Source organism: Rhinatrema bivittatum, chromosome 4, assembly GCF_901001135.1.
Source record: "Rhinatrema bivittatum chromosome 4, aRhiBiv1.1, whole genome shotgun sequence".
In the NCBI taxonomy this organism is placed as follows: domain Eukaryota; kingdom Metazoa; phylum Chordata; class Amphibia; order Gymnophiona; family Rhinatrematidae; genus Rhinatrema; species Rhinatrema bivittatum.
In genome coordinates this window covers 6,820,125-6,843,000 of record NC_042618.1, presented here as the reverse complement: position 1 = coordinate 6,843,000, position 22,876 = coordinate 6,820,125, and the positions used below count along the sequence as shown (strand labels likewise).

Below are 22,876 nucleotides of genomic sequence, written 5' to 3'. Positions count from 1 at the left end.
TTTCACTACAGCACTGCTACCGGAGGAGTCGCTATACCAGCCCTGCCGGGCTATTCCAGCAGCTCAATACTGCCACCTCTGGTGGCTTCCTTACACAGTCTAATAAAAGATCAAACTCTATGTTTGTGTGTCCTGAGCTAAGCCTGACCTGTGGCCCCTCACGGGACTTTCCCCCCGTGGGGGTGGTCAGCTGCCACAGTGTCCAAGGGTCCAAGAGTTGCTGGTGAGGGTAAGTAAAGGTGGCTTTTTAAGTTTGTTTTTCTTGATTGACTGCCATTTTAATTATTGGGTATTATGTGATGTGTCTGCTGTTTTGAAATATTTCTATTGATGTTTGGACAATTTTTAATAATTTGTATGAGTTTTTAATAGTTGGATGTTATTCTGTTCTTCAGCTGTTTTGTAACATTGATTAATATAGTTTTACAATTATTTCTGTGTGGGGCTCTATAGCAGCTTGGCTTGTTCTGTTTTCCTAATAGCAGGTGTATTGGTGTTCAGGGCCTGGTTTTATATTTGTAGTGTTGCCTTTTCATAGATAGGGTTGTTACTGTTTGAGTGTGTCCCATAATACAGGTGTAACTGTGTGCAGGTTAGTTTGTGTGCATTATTGCAGATCCTGGGACTATGTTAAGTGCTATATTTCTCTTTCCATTTCTCCAGGTTTGCACTGCATACAGAGTAGCTTTTTTGGTTTTCCATTCCAGTTTGTCTCCATATTTATAATTTGTGGTCTTTCTGTACTTAGTGAAGGTCAATTCTGTGTGTGTTACCGAGGCATTTGTATCAATCTTATTTGTTGTATTTTCTCAATAGGATATGCATTAGCAGTAAATTATTGCCTTTTCATAAGGAAGGCTATTGTGCCTGCCACTAAAGGGAGTTTGTTTTGCTTTTACTGAGATGTCATCAGAACCAGAATAGCTTTTTTGTATGGTGAGTTGTATGGGTAATGCCCTAGATCTGCTCTGCCCCCATTGTTGGGGGTCGAGGGGGTTCCTGAGGTTGCAGAATGTATATTTACATGTAGCCCCGAGAATGTTTTTTGGCCGGGACACACCTGACAGATGGTTCTCACATGCGTGACACACTGAACATGTGACCATCATGGGGCTAAATGTAAACATGCACTCTGCATCCACAGGAATCCCCTCAACCCCCCGCAATGAGTGCAGAGCAGATCTAGTGAAGGTCAATTCACTAGATGGTGGGGGTGGAAGGGAAATAGAACCAAGAGCTAAGAGAAACAGATAAGTATGAGAGAAAAAATGAGTGAAGCTTGCTGGGCAGACTGGATGGGCCATTTGGTCTTCTTCTGCCGTCATTTCTATGTTTCTATGTTTCTAGGGCATTACCCTGTACAACTCGCCATACAAAAAAGATATTCTGGTTCTGATGACATCTCAGTAAAAGCAAAACAAACTCCCTCTGCTACCAGGCGCAATAGCCTTCCTTATGAAAAGACAGTAATTTACCACCAATGCATGTCCTATTGAGAAAGCACAACAAATAAGATTGATACAAATACCTACATGCTAGTTAAATACCTCACTGCGGTCACACACCCTTCACCAAGTATAGAAAAACCACAAATTATAAATATGGAGACATAAACTGGAATGGAAAACCAAAAAAACCACTCTGCATGCAGTGCGAACCTGGAGAAATGGAAAGAGAAATATAGCACCTAACAGATTCTCAGGATTTGCAATAATGCACACAAACTAACCCGTACAAAGTTACACCTGTATTATGGAACACACTCAAACAGTAACAACCCTATCTATGAAAGGCAACACTACAATATAAAACCAGGCCCTAAACACTAATACATTTCCTATTGGGAAAACAGAACAAGTCAAGTTGCTATAGAGCCCCACACAGAAATAATTGTAAAGCTATACTAAAAATGTTACAAAACAGCTGCTGAACTGAATAACATCCAACAATTAAAAACTCATAAAAATTATTAAAACATGTCCAAATATCAATAAAATATTTCAAAACAGCAGCCATCGCATAATACCCAATAATTAAAATGGCAGTCAAACAAGAAAAATAAACTTAAAAAGTCACCTTTACTTACCCTCTCCAGCAACTCTCCTACTCCTTTCCCTTCCAGGCCAATAGCACTCACCAGAAGCAGCAAGGGCTGCTGAAGCTCTGACCTCACAGTCCTCTTCCTTAGCCCCCACAACCAGTCACTCACACACACACCCCCAATTAGACCCCACGACCAGTCTCTGTCTCTCTCACACCAGTCATCTTCCTGACCAGTCTCTCTCTCTCACACAGAAACACATCACCACCCTGACCAGTCTCTCTCTTAATCACACTCTTAATCACAAGCTCTCAATCACACACACATGCTCTCGCACCCATTCACACCCGCTGTCACCCAGGCACTCATTCACACACAGACACACCAGCTGTCACCAAAAACGTATTCTTCCTTCACTGCATGGATGGGCTCCAGTTCCGCCAAGGCTATACTCCGGTGGGCCTTCTTTTTTCGCCACCTCGGGAATGGGCTCCCGTTGTGGCCTCAATCGGGCTCTGGTTTCCTCTTTGCTGCCATGGGGATAGGCTCCCGTGGTGGCCTCGGTCGGGGTCGGGTTTCCTCTTCGCCGCCACGGGGATGGGCTCCCGTGGTGGCCTGTCGGGTTTCCTCTTTGCCTGTGGCGGCCTTGCTTGGTCGAGGTCAGGTTTCCACTTTGCCGCCACGGGAATAGACTCTCGTGGCGGCCTTGCTTCATCTGAGTTCAACACTTCTATTCTTCCCACCCCACCCCCGGGCTTTCTGATGCCTGCCTCACCGGTCAGTCAAAGGCTTCCTCCCTTCTTCCTACTCCCACTGGCAGGTAGAAGGGAGGAGGCTTCCGATTGGCCTGAGCGGGGACAGGCAGCATGAAGGAGACTTCCCATTGGGCAGTGAGGGTAGGAAGAAAGGAGGCTTCCAATTGGCCCGCGGGGGCTGGATAAAGGGAGAAGGAAAATAAATGGGGCAGTGGGATACTGGGAGACGTGACACACCTGCCGGTGTTTCACGACACACTGGTTGAGAAGCGCTGCTTTAGGAGACAAAAGTTAAGTGCCTAGCACTGATTTTCAACACTAGGCACCTAACTTAGGTGCCCAAACCTAGATGCTGCAATAGCAGGACTAGATCTAGGTGGTCCGATTTTGGCAATTAACATTTAGGTAAATTTTCAATCGCAAACCTAACTGCCTACGTTGAGCTGAAACCTAGCCTGTGCCTACAGTGGCCAAAATCAGGCTGCATTAGTCAGGCATTCAACCATGGCAAAAAATTGACTCCTAAATAACGTAAGGGTGTTTCAGAACAAGTAGATCATCTACAGGCACGAAGACCATGGTAAACTAGAAGCAGCCTTTATTCACTCCATGTAGTTATCAGGCAGACATATCTTGTGTATAAAACCAATACCGCAATCAATTCTAATAGTACTGTTGGTCAAAAACGCCTTCAGCTCTTGGCTGGATTAGGTTTATGAATTCCTCCTGCATCTGACTTTTACGCACAGAAAGCCAGGTTTCATCTTCCCAGAAACCTGCACGAGGAACGAGAAATCGTGTCTTAGTTTAGCCATCAGATGCGTCTGTGCTTCTTAAGGCAGCTGGGCCGGTGGTGCAGATTCCCACAGGAGCCTCGCTACACCCTTTAGAGAAGAAGCTAACTTTTAATTTAAAAGTTATTTTTTCTTTGCTTTCCATTATGGCATGCCTCAGGAGGGGAAGTTCCCTCTCTAGCAGGATATTAGGGCAGCTGGCTGCCTTGCACAGAAGCAAGCCTCAAATTTGCAGAGCAAGGAACTTTTAATTGGAAAAGTTACTTTCTCTTTTAGAGGGTGGAGGGGGTATATTTGAATGCCGTCGGGGGGACGGGGGGGGGGGGGGAAGGGACCATTTCAGCCTCATGGCCCTTGTCTTTAAAAAAAACCTAACATTTCAGAAATGTTCTCATCTAGGAAGGGAAGATGAGCACAGGAGAGGCTGTGGGAGGTGAACTCTAGAGCAGAGCCCCACTGACTCTGCCAGACCTTTAACTACCTCTGAAATCTACTTTTTTTCCGATGAACCATCTTAAAAAAGGGACTTTGTGGTTTCAAAAGTTCATGCACGAATTCATTTTTATGTGGATTCAATGAAGGGTATCCTGCAAAGAAGCAGAAGGAGCCTGTTTTAGGAGAACAGCCACAAGTCTTTAGCAAAAGAAGTGACAAAGGATCACAAAAAATATCCTTGTAGTGAGAGGCTTGCAAAGTATTTTGAAGAAAAAATTGTGAATTTGCAGTGTCATCTTGTTTTTTTATCCACAACAATACCAGAATGTGACTTTACTGATAGGGAGGTTATCCCCACTTGGTCTGAATTTAATGAAGTGTGTCTCCTTGATACAAATCACGTGGCTGGTCAGGTTCAGTGGGCTGCCGATGATCCCTGCCGTTTTGAGTCTGAAAGATTTCTCCTGTCCATTAATAAAAAGGATAGTTAAGCAAACGCTAAGTGAGGGAGTAATGCCAGATTGTTTAAAACTTGCCACAGTGCATCCGGTGCAAAAGAATCTGAATATACCTCGTGATGATTTAACTAACTTTCGCCTAATATCAAATTGCCTGCATTGGCTAAAATAATAGAAAAATGTATCTTGATCCCGCTTGATGAGTTTATGGAGGAAGCATCCATATTGGATGAAAATCAGTTTGGTTTTAGAAAGGGATTTAGTAGGAACATCTGTTGTCTTTGCTTATGGACTCCCTTTATAGGCAAATCGATAACGGGGGAACTGGGTTTCTGGTTCAACTGGATGTCTCCGCGGCATTTGGCACTGTAGATTACAATTTGATGTTGAAACGCCTGCATCAGGTGGGAATACAGAAGGTTTGAGAGTTTTTTGCATGGGAGGAAATCAAGAGTTCAGCAGGGTATGGATGTTTCAGCTGGGAGAACCTTAAACTCGGGGGCACCATAAGGCTCAGCACTGTCTCCTGTGCTGTTTGATATCCTTTTGGCACTGTTTGGTTCTTTTTTGAAAGGTCTGGGAATACTGTACTGTATTTATGCAGACGATGTGCAGTTTTATTATTCCCAATGATTTGAGAGGTTCGGTCAGTTCTCCCCTACTGCTGGGTTGTTTGAGAAAGGTTAGGAGTTCGGGGGTTTGTCTCTTAATGTGGCAAAGCCCAAGATTGTATGGGCTGGGGAAAAAGCTCTGCTGTTGAACTTACAAATTAGTGATGAGGGAAACGACCTTCCAATCTAATTCGAAACCAGGAGTTTAGGGCTTTTATTGGATTCTGCTTTTAACATTTTCCCCACATGTTAGACAGGTGCTAAAGGCTGTGTTTTTTACATTGAAGTGAGTTAGGCCTCTGAAACTTTTATTACCTGTTTCGAACGGTGGTCCATACTGTAGGGATTGGTCATCTTGGGGGGGGGGGGATGTCTGATAAATTTCTAAGACCCTTGCAGCTGGTGCAGCCTGCCGCTGCCAGAGTGATAAGAGGTAGAGGGTACTGGGAACCTATAACCCCAGTTTTAAGGGATTTGCAAGGGCCCCTATAAGGAACCGTTCGTATTTTAAACTTTTGATTATAGTTTATAAACAAATATATTCAACAAGGTCGTGCCCAGTGAAGAATATATTTAAGTGGCATGAGCCCGGGCGGTCATTACGTTCTAAGAGGGCCGGGCCATTGATAATGCCTCATTTTTAGAGTAGAAAACTGATTTTATTCAGAGGCGGGCAGTATCTTCTGCGGCACCAGTATTATGGAATGCACTCCCTAATGCCCAGATTTTAAAAGCCTTGCAGGGGTAAATTTCAGGGGTTACACGTGTGGCTGGGCCCTGTGCGCGCCGCATGCGTTTTCCAAAGGGCCTGGCCATGCGCGTAACTCCCGATACACGCTGAAGTGCCGGGCCTAAAGGAAGGGGCGGGCGGGCCAGGACAGCGCGTGCCGGCAGCTGGCCAGTGCACGGCGTTTACTTCTGCTTCGGAGGAGCAGCAAGTATTAAAATAAAAATATGGGGATAACTAGGGTAGGTTTAGGGGTCAGGGAGGAGAGGGGGAAAGGTGGGTAGGGTTAGGGAAGTTCCCTCCCAGTTCGCTCCTTAATTGAAACAGACTGGGAGGGAACTGGTTTAGGCCAGTTGCGTCGCCACATGTATTATTCAAAAAATTCCCCATCCTGTGCGTGGTGCGGGTCACCTGCCTGCACATGCGTGCGTGCACATTAAAATCCAGAGCGCATGTGTGCACGGGACCCGTATTTTATAACATGCGTGCGCTGACACACGCACGTTATAAAATAGCTGCGTCCATGTGCACGGGCCGGGAACCGTGCGCAAGCACATTTTAAAATCTACCCTTAAGGGTTTACGTTTAGAAAAAGATTTATTAAAGTTTAGAAAGGGAGTGAAAACATTCTTGTTCCAAAAGATGTGTGCCTAGGTTTGTTAGAATTTTAATATCTGATGTTTTATTATATTGTATATTATGTGAGTGTTGTGCTTATTACGTATGTTTGATTGTTAGCTGCACCAAACAATATATAGGAGGTTGTGGGTTAAAAGGACTTTAAGTAAATAAATAAACAGGGGTTGCGTATCATGCTGTGAACGATGAACGCGGTGCTCATCCCTTTGGTCTTATACCTCGTATTGTTCATGCAATGAAGAAAACTTACAGATACAACGCACAATAAAGCTCTGGAATTTGTTGCCAGAGGATGTGGTTAGTGCAGTTAGTGTAGCTGTGTTTAAAAAAGGATTGGATAAGTTCTTGGAGGAGAAGTCCATTCCCTGCTATTAAGTTCACTTAGAGAATAGCCACTGCCATTAGCAATGGTTACATGGAATAGACTTAGTTTTTGGGAACTTGCCAGGTTCTTATGGCCTGGATTGGCCACTGTTGGAAACAGGATGCTGGGCTTGATGGACCCTTGGTCTGACCCAGTATGGCAGGTTCTTATGTTCTTAAAGAAATGTACTTAATACACTACTGGGCTGGTGGGAGTGGCAAAGCTGGAGGGGCTTCCAATTACTTTCTCTCTGAAATGGAAACCGTACAAATTTAGAAGAAATGCGGGAATGTCCGAAAGAGGGACTTGTTTGGTGGCCCTGCTGCTTGACGTCTGCCTTTTCTCTCGTAGATGACAGGATGCCTGGCAGCCTCTGGGGGGGACCCTTGAGGAGTCCCAGGCCCGACGCGCTCTCGCTCTGAGGGCGATTCCACCATGGCTTTGCTTTCCCCAGGAAAGGATGAGCAGTCTGTGGCACCGCTGAGTGTTGTTGCCACCGCAAGTCCGAGTGGGTGTCCTTCAATGAAGAAGCACCCTGTCCTGTTCCCTCGAATGGTAAGGGTTTTCCTCCTCCTCCCTTTACAGCCCTAGAGATTTTATGTTAGAGGGGGTGAAAAGTGCCAGCCTGCTCTGTGTAACTAAGGCTGTCCAGGAAGGGCACCTTCTTCACAATCCAGGTATTTGTCACAGGCCTTAGAGAGAGAAGTTCTCAGTAAAAGGCAGAAGGGGCACTTAGTGAATACCATGGAAAGGGCCACGTCTGCTATTTGTTCACTGTTTTGTGTATACAGTTTTTCTTTTATATTCTGTGGTGAATAATTTTTCTACATAAGGCAAAATTACTTTTTTTTTTTTTTTTAATGTTTTTTGCCTATGGATTTCTCTGCTTTGTTACATGTTTAATGTTTCAGACTTTGGGGCTTTCTAGCGCGCTTCCTGCAGACCTTGGGACTTAGTCGTGGATTAACATTTGTTGTAGTGATTAAACAATATCTCTGTAAACTGCCCAGAGAAGAGGGGCTGATGCAATAAAGTGGGTCCATCCTAGCACACAGGTTAACGAGCGGTTGGACATCCAAAACGCACACCCAAACAACTGCGTAGCTGATAGTGCTCATCCCATGTAAATTCCATGTAGATGAGGCTATTAGCTATTACTCCTGATGCAGTAAATCCCCAGGCACCCAACGCACATTTTCTAACAGGGAAAATTTAAACTGCAGCCCCAGAACTGTGGTAGTCAAACCACGAGCCAGGGGCTCCTGAGAAAATAAAAAATACTGTTCTCTGAGGTTCCTCCACAGAGGAGGAACCACAGACAACAGCAGATCTACTGCTTGTGTTGATTAAGAATTAAAAAATAATGTAATGGATTCATTAAAAAAAAAATGTCTGAATGCACAATATACACACTCCAGGCCAATTTCACCCCTTGCTATTGTGCGTGTATATTGTGTGTGCAAATCAACTGAGGCAGGATAAAATGGACACTCCTGTTGAGCGCCCAGCCATGTCTCCTGGGCACCTGATGCACTGGAGCACGATGGACGCACAATTTCTCCCTAGCGCGTCTTCTTCAACACAGCAGCTCATTTTAATATAGCATCGGGCGCCCAGGAGAGGTGATTGTGCACGCGTTGAGAACACGGGTGCTCAATAGCCTTGCCCGTTTTACCGCACGTTTGATTGCATTAGCCTGAGTGAGGGCAGTGTCCTGCTCTCTTGGCCAGAGGCTAGCACTGCCAAAGCAGAGTCCCATATGAATGAAGAGCATCTAAAGGGCTGGAAGGTGCTGGAGGCGATATGATGGCTCGCTGAGGAAGGGTAGAGGGAAGCCTTGCAAGGCTGGCTGAAGAGATGCATCGTACACCCTGACTGTAAACAGGAGTTGGAGGGTGATGTAGCTGAGAGCCAGATCCGTCAAACCTGTCTGACCATCTTGCAATTCCCATCCCAGACCCAACCTTTTCAAAGGGGTTATTTAGTGGTATAGGCAGAGGGATAATCATTTTGCAATAATTTTCCATAATAAAGTTGCTAGATTGACTGTATCGCGGTGGTTGCTAAGTAACTATATTGTAGTTGCTAGGTGTTTTTAGGAGATACTCCTACAATATGATCTTGTACGAGATACATTTCTTTGATGGATTCTGCATTTGCTCTGCTCTTGTGCTGGTGAGCTGCTGCTGCAGGCGTTGTCCTCTCTGTCTGCTCCTTCCTCTGCTACAGGTGGCACAGAGAAGCGGCCGTCCTCTTCCTCCGAAAGTCCATCTGAAGAAGATCAGAGGCAGGATGGGGAAACCCAAGGGCACCTGTGTCTGTCTGAGCTGGCTGGTCCTACCGACAAGGCAGGAGGCCATTCTCCACCCGGGGAGCCTTGCTTTCTGAAGTCGGATCTGTCTGCGTCCCTCACCACCTGGGTCCAGTTTGAAGAGGCGGCATGGAATGGCTCTGCCCCAGCCCTCCGGCAAACAGGTGGGAAGTAGTGCAAACAGAGCAGACAAAGTTAACCAGTTCTCTTCATCTAGATATTCAGTTGCACGTAACCTTTTAAAATGTGTGAGATTAAATTTAGGGCAGTCATGTATGAGAACAAATTTACTACCTGATACAAAATGGGAGAAAAGCATTAATGAATCTGGCTCTTAGCTAGTTAGAGTTGAATATTGCTCTAAACAGCTACATTTGAAAAGCCCAGCATGGGCACGACTGACCTAGCCCCTTTTTTGCCCAGATAAATCTGTATGCACAGCAATTTTGTGTGCACGAACTTTAGCCAGACAGCGGGGGGATATTTACCAGTTATATTTATGTGGTTAAAAGCCAGTTTTAATCACACATCTTTTGACTATCAGCCCCTTGCTTCCCAGCTCACAACACCTTCAACCAAAGTGCTAGTCATAAACCAGGTCATATGAAGGGTGCCAAATTATTGGAAAAACAGAAGCAGATGGGACGAGCCATGTATGAGATAAAAATATAGAAGCAGTGTGTGTCATGAATTGGATGTCACATATACAGCGCTTGGTAGATTTTGTGCATACAATAGAAATAACTTGGCAAACAGCTAAAGCAAAATGTATTGGGCCATACAGGAAAGATATCGTGACACCGAGAATCTGCCACCACTGAACCAAAATGGGCACGCGTCTGCACTGCACTTGTATGTCAGTGTCTTCCTGTCCGTCACTGCCAGGCAGTAGTGGGTGAGTTTTGGAGAACAGTCATGGATTGTTGACATGGGTGACAATGTCCCAGCCCAAAAGAATTTACCAGCAGGGAGGGCAAGCGACTCGCTGAATATCAAGCAGACATTGCTGGACCTGATGTTTGAAAGCACCCTGCTGTGCCCTCCACACCACACACAGGCGTTCAGAGCTGTTCTAGGGCTCTGTCTGAGCCTTCTGTCCTATTGACCAGATCTCCAGGAATTAAAGCTTGAGCCCTCATCCCAGCCCTTTGGAGGCTGGGGGCAGGGGACTGGCTTAGCTTGGATCCCTTCTGCATTTTCAAACTATTATTTTGTGTGGCAGGAGGAGGGGGATGGTCCGGGCTCCCTGGCAACCCATTCCTCCATACTCTGCATAACAAAGGGGGAGGTGTCTGCGACTTGGATAGCTTAACTCATGTCCTGTCAGCAGTGTATGTCCTCCCCCTTCCCCGGCAGGAGGCCTGAAGGATGAGACCTGATTGTATGGCAACCCCCTTCTCTCCCTCCCTCTCTACGCCAATTCCCAATTTCCTCCTGCCAATTCTGATTCTGCTCCAGGCTGAAGAGAGCTGGCATCACAGACAATTCATATCAGATGGTAGCATTCCTTTTAACATCACATTTCTGGCACCCAGACTGCATCATCAATGCGACTGAATCCCTGCTGGGCAGAGCGAGGCACAGGGGCATAAAAGGCTCGAGTCGCTTTAAGGCTGGAAGAAGCTCAGTGATTTGGGCCCTCCGGCACTTGCCTAGTATCACATTGCTAAGATTGGAACTGAGACTCATGTTTCATAAACACGTACTAAAGGAGAGCTGCTTGATATAGTGGATATTCAGAAAGCTTCTGACTCCTCGTGGGGTAGGAGACATTGTCCTATTGTGGACTGGTAACTGGTTAAAAGGCTGGAAACAGAGCAGGACTAAATAATCGGTTTTCCAAATGGAGAAAGGTCCTTCGTGGAGAACCACAGGGATCGGTCCTGGGACCTGTGCTGTTTAACATATTCATAAATGATCTGGAAAAAGAACGAGTGAAGTGATCAGATTTGCAGATGACCCAAAATTATTCAAAGTTGTTTAAAAAAAGAAAAGTGAATTTTGAGAAAATGCAGAAGGACCTTGTGTGATTGGGAGACTGAGCAACTGAATGGCAGATGAAATGTATTAAAGAAAAATGCAGAGATGCACATAGCGAAAAATAATCCCAACTACAGGTATATGATGCTGGGTTCTGAGTCACTACCCAGGAAAAGGACCTTGGAGTCCTTGTGGACAATACATTGAAATCCTCAGCTCAAGGAACAGTGGCAGTCAAAAAAGTGAATTGAATGTTAGGAATAATCCAAAAAGAAATGAAGAATTAAACCCAAAATATCTTATTGCCTCTGTATCGCTCCATGGTACAACCTCATCTTGAGTATTGTGTGCAGTTCTGGTCACCCCAACTAAAGAAAGACAGAGAAAAACTAAAAAAGATGCAGAGGAAGGTGATGGAAATGATAAAGGGGATAAAATATCTTTACTGTGATGAGAGGCTATGCCGGCGCGGGCTCTTCAGCTTGGAAAAGAGACAGCTAGCTGAGAGGGGACAGGATAGAAGTTTATAAAATCACGAGTGGCTGGGTAAGTAAGGGATAGTTATTTACCCTTTCAATTAATGCTAAAACAAATGGACACTCCATGAAACGAACCAGAAGATTGAAAACAAATAATAGAAAGTGCTTTTTCACTCAGCGCATGATCAAGCTGTGGAATCTGTGGTCGGAGGACGTGATCAAGGGGAGTAGCACAGGGGGTTTAAAAAAGGTTTGGACGAGTTCCTGGAGAAAAAGTCCCTAGCACATTATTAGTCAGGAAGACTAAAGAAAGCCATTGCTATCCCTGGGCGTGAGTAACAGGAATTGGATTACTTTATGGGATCTGCCGGGTACTTGTGACCTTGAGTGGCCTCTGTCAGAGACAGGATGCTGGGCTCGATGGATCTTGGACTGACCCAGCCTGGCACTTCTTAGGTTCTTACGAGATTCAGTGATTCACCCGACGTCACATAGAGAGTCGGTGGCAGAGCTGGGAGTAGAACTTGTGTCTGAGACTCTTCCTGTTTCTGCTGTCTTGTTTAGTAAAGCTTCAGTACTAATAGAATGTAAATAATTCAGTCAGCACATTCATTAAGATCTGATTTTTCTCTCACCCCTGAGCTAATTATTGTTTCTTTCCGTTTGGGTTTGCATTTATAAAGTGCCTTAAGTGGTATACCACAAAAGAGCAATAAATAGGCAGGAGAAATTAAGAAATCTAAAATCCATATCCACACCCTCCTCAATCCCAACCCCACCTCAGAATTCCCAAAGGTTTGACAGTTTTGAAAGCTGCTCCTATCACCATGAACTGCTCTGCTGATGGCTAAGCCCCCAACGTGATAATATCTAATGCAGGTCCTGAAGAGCGGGCTCAGGGAGAGAGGACTTTAAAACCTGCAGCACACCCAGGGCTGCTTTTAGGGATGAGCGAGCAGGGTAATTGCTTGTGGTCCCCCCTTTGGCAAGGCATCAGGGTGCTTGGTATTAACTGGGCTCACTCTTTATGTCTGCGGGGGAGGACCTCTGTGTTTGTGTAATACCCACTGCCAGAACATCTTCTGCTCCAAAAAGACTCGGAATATGTAGGAAATAAAATAGATTGGGACAAAAAAAAAAGAGAGCAGGAAGCAGCAGAACGGAGATGCAGGTGAGTTTGTGACTGCTTTGAACTGTTTCTGCTTCCTGCTGCTTGCTTTCCCCTGACAGAATAACAGGCTGTAACACATTGAAGGATGAATAATGGAGATATAGCTGCATTTCCCTTTTGAAGAATGCTCTCCCAGGATTAACTGTGCCAGGGTTCCCACAGATGCAGAAAAGGAGGCTGAATGTACTGCAGACACCTGGAGCCCTCAGCACAGCGGGGCGACCCACTCTCCCATGGCTTAAGAGACCTTCATAGATTGCCTAATTTAACCAAGAGTGCATGAGAATAATGATAATGCTGTCGTATAGATCGAACATCACAGTTTCCATCCCAGAGGTGGCTGATTACCTGTTGCTGAAGTATTCACTTGCAAAGAGCACCGAAATCCTGTTTGAAGGAAAAGTGCTGTATATAAATTCTAATTATTATTTAAAACTGCAAGTCGCAAAGCAGTCCTGAATCATTTACTCTTTTGGTCTTACCCCTAAAAACATCAGACAGGAATGGTCTCGCATCCGGTACCTATGGGAGACGCTCTCTGACCTCTGAGAGCAGTTGGACAACCCATTCAGAGGACACCAGCAGTCCCAGCATTGCCCCGTCCTACACAGACCTTCGGTCTGCAATGCTCGAGGAGGCGTCCAGTGGAGGGGCCTCGGGACCAGAGTCTGTGGGTAAGTCAGTGACTCAAAATCTCATTCCTGTATGATCTGATCCCTCTCGTCAGGTTCACCCAGCCGGACTCTTACCTTGAGGAGACTGCAAGAAATGCAAGCTGCAGCCAAGAGGACTGTGTCTGTAAGAGTGTCTCTTCCAAATGCACCTGTTTCACAGACGATGCTCTGATTCCATAAGATTCATTTTATCTCCAAGTTATCCCAGAGTCTCAGCCATGCTTCCATCTCCTGTACGATGCCAGTTTCTAAAGCTAGATTATTTTCCTTTCTTTGAAAACCACAAATGCCAGACTGTTGTCAGCAGGTGTCTTATGTGTAATGGGGCAAATGGGATTGGATCCTAGGGGCTGTGGTGCAGTTCTCTACAAAAGTCACAGCTCAGCCTTCCTGGTAATAGGTAATGGGGGCCAGTTCTGATCCAAGGAGTCTCGTGCTACACCAGTGGCACTGATAGGGAAGTGAGAGCACATGCTGCCAGGGGCGTTACCCTGTGCCATCTTTCCCTGCGGCGGCCAAAATCCAAAGTCCCTTTTGTTGTCGTCATAAGCTGCAGACTATATTGGAAGTTGAATGCTTTTCTTTGTAGCAGCACTAGGAAAATATATTTCGTGATTTCATTTGGCAGCTAAACCACAGAACGGCAATCCATGGTACCTTGCGCCTCTGGCAGCTGTCCGCTTGTCATGCAATCTGTCCTGCTGCACTGTCTTGGTAGGATGCTCTGTCTTCAGCCCAGGAGGTGATTAGCTCAAGCTGAGCACCCGTTGTAACTGCCATAGCTCATCCTGTGCAGGACGTAGCCCTTGAATAAACCCCCTGATATCCTACTGCCTGCTGCTCTGGCCTTATAACACAATGGAGGCCATGCCTCACCTATTCTTTGTCTCTTCCGCACCCAGGTCTGTGTACTTGTTGCCAGTGGTTTCTCTAATGGTGTAAGAGATGTCCTCACACTGCTTGGGTTGGCTTTGCAATGCTGCTTGCTACAGTTGGTAGAAAAGTGGCTAAATATGAGGTGGGAGAGGGTTAAAAATAGGGACTCATGACGCCATAGTGCAGGTCCCGAATGGATTGGAAGCTCAAGGGAAGGTATAGGAAACTGTCAGCGAAAGAAGAAAAAAAAATCCAGCTCCCCTGCCACATCCTGTATGTTCACTGGCATATAAAAGCATTTCCAGGACCTACTAGGCCTGGTGTGGTGGTAAAATCACGCCTTAGTAATGGGGAGCCTGTGACACGAGTGGCATAACCAGCTCTAGCAGCTCTCAGAGGTCTCCAGAGTGACCAGTAAATTAAATGCTCCTGACACTGACACCCCCCCCCCCCCCCCCCCATAAACAGGCTCAGGCCAGCACTGCATGGCACCCAAGCTCAAAAACTTCCCTCCACCATCTCAACCCGATTTTAAAGGTTTGCTGAACCTCAGGGCTAGTTCAGTGAAAGGATTAATACTTTGCTGCTAGGCAGGTAAGGCGAATTCTGGAGTAGTTTGACTCCTGCTGTTGGAGTAAAGGTTTGGTATTTTGGGGGTGGAGAGAGGCCGGCACTGACAGACTTGAACGGCTGGCCCCTAGTGACTGAGAGAGAACAGGTTCAGAGGGAGTGTCGCCCATCTCTACAGATACAGCACTGCTGCTGTTAACAATGCACGACTGGGCAGGCTCTCCGCAACCACATAGTACCCTGATAGGGAGCTCTAATACCAGGCCCCTCACCTCTTTAGAAACCTTCCCATCCGCATGCTAATGCGACCTGGACGGAGATAGCTGTGCCACCAAGGCCTCAAAGCACCCTGGGCAAACCCAAAGTCTCAACGTCGGAAGTGTCCCACTCTACACTGCCCAGAATCAATGAGCATCACCTGCTCCTCTCCAAGATTTGTTTCTTTAGACCTTTAAAATAACTGAATTTTTGCCAGGCTTGGATTTATTTCTCTAAACTCGAGCTTTGAGCAGTGAGGGGGAAATGTGGAAAACAGGATTTACATTCAGACAGCATCCAACAAGGCATTTATCTGTGCAGTCTGGGTAAACAAGCATCGGGGTAACTTGCTTGATGCGGCGGTTACTACCCTTAACCATTAAGCCTTATGATTTACCTTTGATGCAACTCCAACATTACTCTCTGCATCAGCGGCAGGGGGTGGCAGGAAATTTGAATCAAACAGTTACCAACAAGGGCCCTGAACTTGGTGGTTGGTGAAACAGATAAGTATGGGAAAATAATGAAAGAGATAAGGATGGGAAAATAAGGGGAATGGAACAACTCCCCTATGAGGAAAGACTAAAGAGGTTAGGACTTTTCAGCTTGGAGAAGAGACGGCTGAGGGGGGATATGATAGAGGTGTTTAAAATTATGAGAGGTCTAGAACAGGTAGATGTGAATCGGTTATTTACTCTTTCGGATAATAGAAGGACTAGGGGACACTCCATGAAGTTAGCATGTAGCACATTTAAAACTAATCGGAGAAAGTTCTTTTTTACTCAACGCACAATTAAACTCTGGAATTTGTTGCCAGAGGATGTGGTTAGTGCAGTTAGTGTAGCTGTGTTTAAAAAAGGATTGGATAAGTTCATTACCTGCTATTAAGGTCACTTAGAGAATAGCCACTGCCATTAGCAATGGTTACATGGAATAGACTTAGTTTTTGGGTACTTGCCAGGTTCTTATGGCCTGGATTGGCCTCTGTTGGAAACAGGATGCTGGGCTTGATGGCCCCTTGGTCTGACCCAGTATGGCATTTTCTTATGTTCTTATAAGTATGGGAGTTTGCTGGGCAGACTGGATGGGCCGATTGGTCTTTTTCTGCCGTCATTTCTATGTTTCTATAATACTCTGAGCCTTGCCCGATAAAGCCACATGGTTTAAATAAAAATGAAGAGGGGCAAAGCCGCAGCCAGGTGATTTGGCACCTATGCCCAAATGAAAAAGTGCGCCCTCACCCTGAACACAACATAAACACCACGAGCTGCGAAACGCTGTTAAATGTCTTTGATTTTAACAGTGGGGGGGGGGGGAGGGGCTTTGATTTTTATTGTGACCCATGGGTTTTCTCCTGCTCCTTCGGGCTTCCAGCTCACTTGGAACCAGCACAGAGATCCTGGCTCCAGGAGCCTTCACTCACAATTACCGGGCATCTTTTTTTTTCCCCTCCCAACTTGCGGTGTACGTTCTGGGCTGGGGGCCATGCAATCATGGGCCCCCAATCCAACCACGAGGTGTCACCCTTCTCCCGGCCACACCCTCCCCACACACAATTACAAATTATGCATTTATAATACTAGATTTTACATGAAAAGGACATTCTTAGGTAAAACAAATCACAACAACATATATTATATTTACATGCATTGCGGTGGTGCCAACCAGAAAACCTTTAAAAACAGACACTTGGACCCATATGGAATGAAGCCTATGGTAGTGCATGTTAGGTGTATTTATTTATTTACTTTAAAAATATGAGTTACCCGCCTCTCCAATGATCGTAGCAGGATACAGATAAAACATACATAATAAAAAACGGTAGGCTTGGCCCTCACAAAGCCATGAGTACACTGAATTACAATTACAATGTACTAAATCTCATATACCAAAAGAACATTAACTGCCAGCATATAAAAAGTAAGTAGCTACCTATGAAAGGGCAACCCTGCAAATACTACACCAGGCCCTGAAACACCAATACCCCTCCTATTAGGAAAATAGAACAAGCCAGGCTGCTATGGATCTCCACACAGACACTAGGTGCCAGCAGAACACCTCACTTCGTTCACACATGCTGAACAGACACGCCCTCACCAAATCGTGAACAGAGAGACCATAACGTTTAAATAGAAACATGCAGACCAAAACTGAACTGGAAACCACTACAAGACAGATTCTGTATGCAGTGCAACTATGGAAAAACAGAAACATCACCATCCCTCATAAAACATCAAACAAAATCAGGAAATATAAATTATAACAGTAAAACCATACTAATGAAAATGATAAAGATTTCCAAAAACTGACAAAGAGAACTTCTAATATTTAAAACCTCTTATCTGTATCCATTTCCAAATGTCCATAAATATTTCAAAACAGCTGATACATCAAATAACATCCAATAATTAAAACTAATGATAAAAAAAATCCCCTACTGTTCATAGCTGGGAAATTTTGATTTTCAGAGGCCCTGAGCGTGTCATGAATTAGCAGGGAGTGGGGTGGGGGTTGTTGTATACAAACTCTCTCTCTCACTTGCTCAATCATCTACGCACACATACTCGCTTGTTCAGTCTCCTGTGCTCAGTCACACACAGTCATGCGCACTCATTCACACATGCTCATAAGCTCTCTCTAACCCATGCTTAACCCTATATACACATATGCTTATTTGTGCTCTTATGCTCAACTATATGCGCACATGTTTGTTCACTCTCACATGCTCAATTCATGCATGTTCATACGTTCTTACACATGCTCATACTCACACATGTTCAGTCATACACACATGTTCATATGCTCTCTCACATGTTCAATAATACGTGCTCCTACGCCGTCTCGCATGCTCAGTCATGTACACACACACAACAGGCTCTCACATCCGAGCCACATTGCTCTTCATTGCTGTTGCTTGAGGCCCTGCTGCACTACTCCTCACTGCCGGGCTGGGAGAGGAAAGAGGAGGAAGTTAGTGGTTTTCATGGCCCCCGCAGGCCGCACTGCTTTTCATTGCTGGGGCGGGGAATGATCCCGAGTGTGGGCCCTGCTGCTTTGCACTATCAGGGTGGGGAGGAGGAGACGAATGTATTTTGTGGTGCTGCTCTTCATTGCTGGGGCGGGGAGGGATCAGAAGTGCACGCCACGCTGTTCTTCATTGCCGGAGCAGCAGGAGGGAAGAGGAGACTGATAGTTTTTGTGGCCCCATGGACCACTGCTCTTTACTGCCAGGGCAGGGGGAGGGAGGAGGCAGCCCATAGTCTTCACACGACGGCGCCCCTGGTGGATATCGTCTCTGGCCAAGGCCATATAGACAATTCTCTGTCAAAATAGGCAACTCTGAATCTTCCCACTTCAGCCTTTCGCAAGGAGTTCCACAAGGATCCTCCCTCTCATCTACCCTTTTCAATATATACCTTATCCCCCTCTGCCAGCTCCTATCCAGCCTTGGCCTCAAATTCTATATATAGACGATGTGCAAATCATCATACCCATACAAGAATCCATCTCCAAAACATTAAAATTCTGGGAGAAGTGTCTCGCTTCCATAAACTCCTTACTTACAAATCTCCACCTTGCCCTCAATACCAACAAAACAGAACTGCTCCTCATATCAAACCATCAAACTCCAAACTCCACTCTCTCTTGCGACCCAGCACTCAGCTCTATTTCCTCACACCCCTTTGCACAAGATCTCGGTGTCCTGATTGACCAGCACTTAAACTTCAAAAAGCACGTCAACACTATCCTCAAGGAAGGCTTCTACACGCTCAATATCCTAAAAAAGCTCAAACCCTTACTCCATACCCAGGATTTCCGCACCGTTATCCAGGCGACACTCACATACAAAATGGACTACTGTAATTCTCTACTCCTTGGGCTACCTTATTCCACCATAAAACCCCTTCAAATGCTGCAGAATGCCGTCGCTAGAACCATCACAAATGCCTGCAAATTCGACCACATTACCCCCTCCTTAAGGAGCTCCATTGGCTCCTAATCCCTTCACGCATCATCTACAAAACCCTTACCATTATTCATAAATCCTTATACAACCACAATTCCAACTGGCTTGACAAGCCTTTCCACTTCTTACCCCACAACCGCACTACCAGAGCAACAACCAAAGGTACCCTCCACATCCCATCCCTTAAAAATGCACACCTTACCTCCACTAGGGATCGTGCCATCTCTATTGCTGGCCCCTGCCGCTGGAACTCACTACCCTCAAATCTCTGCCTTGAGCCTTGTTCCATCAAATTCAAGAGAAAGCTGAAAACCTGGCTCTTCAAACAGGCATTCCCAGATTAGGACCTCAGCCCCCTCTATCCATTGCTCTTATTATGCCTCCAATTCAATACCCATTTTCTAACATTTTAACTTGCTCTCAGTTGGATTTCCTGTTTTCTGTATATTATTCTTTCTCGTTACGTTCCTTCAGCCCACTGCCCAGTCCGTTTGATGTAATTTTCTACCTGCAGTTTGATGTAAACCGATATGATGTTTCTACTAATATCGGTATAGAAAAGCCATTAAATAAAATAAATAAATAAATATTGGCCATAGGTTAGCTACGACTCTGAGGAGGGAGCAAAACCATTAAATGAAATTCATCTTCACAGCATCTGCTTATCAAACATGGTATTATGGGAGCAGAAGGAGCCAGAGCAGTACATGAACAAAACAGTACTTGCACAAACCTACATAATCGGCAACAGAGGGTCAATAACAAATTGTTGAAGCCATTTAAAACTGCTGACTTTACAGTCACTGAGAGCTTCTCAGACCTTTATTTTCTGTCAAAAAAAACCAAACAAACCTAGAAAAACTTGGGGGATCTCAGGAGCAGTTTCTTCCAGTTAAGGCATTGATTGGTTCCCCGAGGAAGGGACCTTTTCTAGTCTGAAAGTTGCACCTGTGAAGGTTCACTCAGCCGATTCTTTAACTGGTTTTATTCTCTTTTCTATGCCTCCCTCTGCTACTGACTGAGTTGTTCATGCTCAACCCATGGGGGCATCGTGCACAAGTCAGGATCAGCTCTGATGCAAGCTGGGAGTGGTTCTTCAAGCGATATACGGCAGCTCTGTAACTTAACAGTAAATAGCAGAAGAACTGTGCAGCCCTCCTGCTTAAAGCAGGGTATGGGGCTGAGTGCAGAGCGTCTCCATCACGGGGTGGAGAACAATTTAGGACCATTGTAATTAATCAGCAGGTCTGAGGATAATATCAATATTAGCACTCTGGGAGCCTTCCTTTTCATGCAGTGCCTGCAAATCTGGGTCAGAGGAGGAAGGTCACCCGGAGTGGTGGTAACCAGATGGTCTGTCTGGAGCTGTAGAAGCTGAGATGCTGTTTGTTCACTTGCTCAGACAGCTGGTGCTGGGTAAGTTTCCATGTCCAGTACAGCCAATAGCAACAGCAAGACCTCTCCACTGTCAGGTGCTAATCCAAAGCCAGTTGTAGGCAGGGCTGTGCTGCTTTCGAATTTCTCAGGAGCTAGTTCGAGGCCATTCGTCTTCATTTCAAATTCGACATTAGCCAGCACTCAAGAAACAGAAGATTTGTGCAACACCGAAGTAACATATGATCAAATGTTATGTGAAATCATGTCACACTAGTAGTGGGAACCCCAGTGCCATGAAGTCCTGCTCTGTGAGAGAATCCATTGCACGTCTTCACCAAGAGGGTTTTGGAGGCGATGTGAAGAGTCCAAGGTTTCTCTGCCAGTCAGGAGAAATCTCTCTGTGTGACCTTTGGCTCTCTGTGTCTCAGCTCAGTGATACTGATTCTCCAGTGTCATGCCATTTTCCTGTGGCTCAAGGTAACTTTAGCTGAATAACAATAAAGCAGACAACGAGACGTTCTTACACACCAAAAAATTGCACTCTGATTACTGCCTCTTTCTTGCACGGGTACAAGTAAGCTATTTTCTAAGTCAACTTGATTAATAGCAGTTAATGGACTTCTCCTCCAAGAATTTATCCAAACCTTTTTTAAACCCTGCTACACTAACTGCACTAACCACATCCCCTGGCAACAAATTCCAGAGTTTAATTGTGCGTTGGGTGAAAAAGAACTTTCTCTGATTAGTTTTAAATGTGCCACAGGGTAACAGCGCACTGCACCACCAGGCTTCAATATCTGTGAATGGAGATGGGGCTTCAGGACAGACAGTGCTGGGCCAAAACAGCTGCACTTACAGATGTGCTAGCACCGGAAACATAGAACAGAGCAGCAGATAAGGACTAGGGATGTGAATCGGGCTTTGGACGATTGAAAATATCGTTGATATTTTCAAAATCGTCAGAAATCGGGGGCTCCCCTGAAATGATAGGAAAACCCCATGATATTGATCGTGGGGGTTCTCTTATCGTTTGGGGGGAGGGCAGGAAAAACAGCACACAAAAATAACCCCTAAACCCACCCCGACCCTTTAAAACTAATCCCTTTGCTTCCCCCACCCCACCCCCGCAAAAACATTTTACAGGTACCCGGTGGTGCAGTGGGGGTCCCGGGAGTGATCTCCTGCTCTCGGGCCGTCGGCTGCCACTAATAAAAATGGCGCCGATGGCCCTTTGCCCTTACCATGTGACAGGGTATCCGTGCCATTGGCCGGATACCCTGTCACACTGGATGGCCCGTGCCATTTTTAAAGATGGCGCTGGCCATCCAGTGCTCCCTCTATGTGACAGGGGCCAGCCAATGGCACGGATACCCTGTCACATGGTAAGGGCAAAGGCCATCGGTGCCATTTTTATTAGTGGCAGCCGACGGCCCGAGAGCAGGAGATCGCTCCCGGGACCCCCACTGGACCACCAGGTACCTGTATAATGTTTTTGGGGGGGTCGGGGGTGGGGGAAGCAAAGGGATTAGTTTTAAAGGGTTGGGGTGGGTTTTTTGTTTATCGGCTCAGGCCCGATGAAAAAAAAAACACATGTGAATCGGAACCGGAATCCAAACCAATTCCAGTTCCGATTCACAGATAAGGACTGTCAGGTCCTTCTGATTTGCCCAAGTTCCTTTCTGTTTCAGTGTTTTAAAAGAGGCACTGGTTGATCTGAGGGTTGCCCCTCCCTTCTTCGCAGCTAAGCATCTTCTGTGCTTATCCTTGGCTTTTACAAATCCTGTTGCTTGTTTTGTCTCCGCCACCTCCCCTGCAAAGCCATTCCATGCATCTGCCACTCTTTCTGAGAAGAAATATTTCCTCACATTAACTCCTGAGCCTGACCCCTTTGAGGATCATGACTTATAGTAACATAATAATGATGGCCCATCAAGCTTCTTATGGTGGTAACTGCCGCACCGTGTGGCTTACCCCCATGTTTCTGTTAAGGATAGTAACTGCCGCACCGTGTGGCTTACCCCCATGTTTCTGTTAAGGATAGTAACTGTCACACTGTGCAGGTTATCCCCATGTTTCTGTTAAGGATAGTAACTGTCGCACTGTGCAGGTTATCCCCATGTTTCTGTTAAGGATAGTAACTGTCGCACTGTGCAGGTTATCCCCATGTTTCTGTTAAGGATAGTAACTGCTGCTCCGTGCAGGTTACCCCCATGTTTCTGTTAAGGATAGTAACTGTCGCACTGTGCAGGTTACTCCCATGTTTCTGTTAAGGATAGTAACTGTCGCACTGTGCAGGTTATCCCCATGTTTCTGTTAAGGATAGTAACTGCTGCTCCGTGCAGGTTACCCCCATGTTTCTGTTAAGGATAGTAACTGTCGCACTGTGCAG

The 22,876-nt window shown here is 45.7% G+C and overlaps 1 protein-coding gene across 1 annotated transcript in view; it reads left to right on the top strand.

The window, feature by feature from the left end:
• Positions 1-7,326: 7,326 nt before the first annotated feature.
• The window catches only part of STON2 (stonin 2), a 116,405-nt gene continuing 100,855 nt past the window's right edge, over positions 7,327-22,876 (top strand). Inside the window, exons 1-3 of the mRNA XM_029597707.1 lie at positions 7,327-7,379; positions 9,054-9,299; positions 13,263-13,439. Coding sequence (XP_029453567.1) covers positions 13,391-13,439 — 49 coding nt within the window. The 5' untranslated portion in view covers positions 7,327-7,379; positions 9,054-9,299; positions 13,263-13,390. The remainder of the gene's footprint in view (positions 7,380-9,053; positions 9,300-13,262; positions 13,440-22,876) is intronic.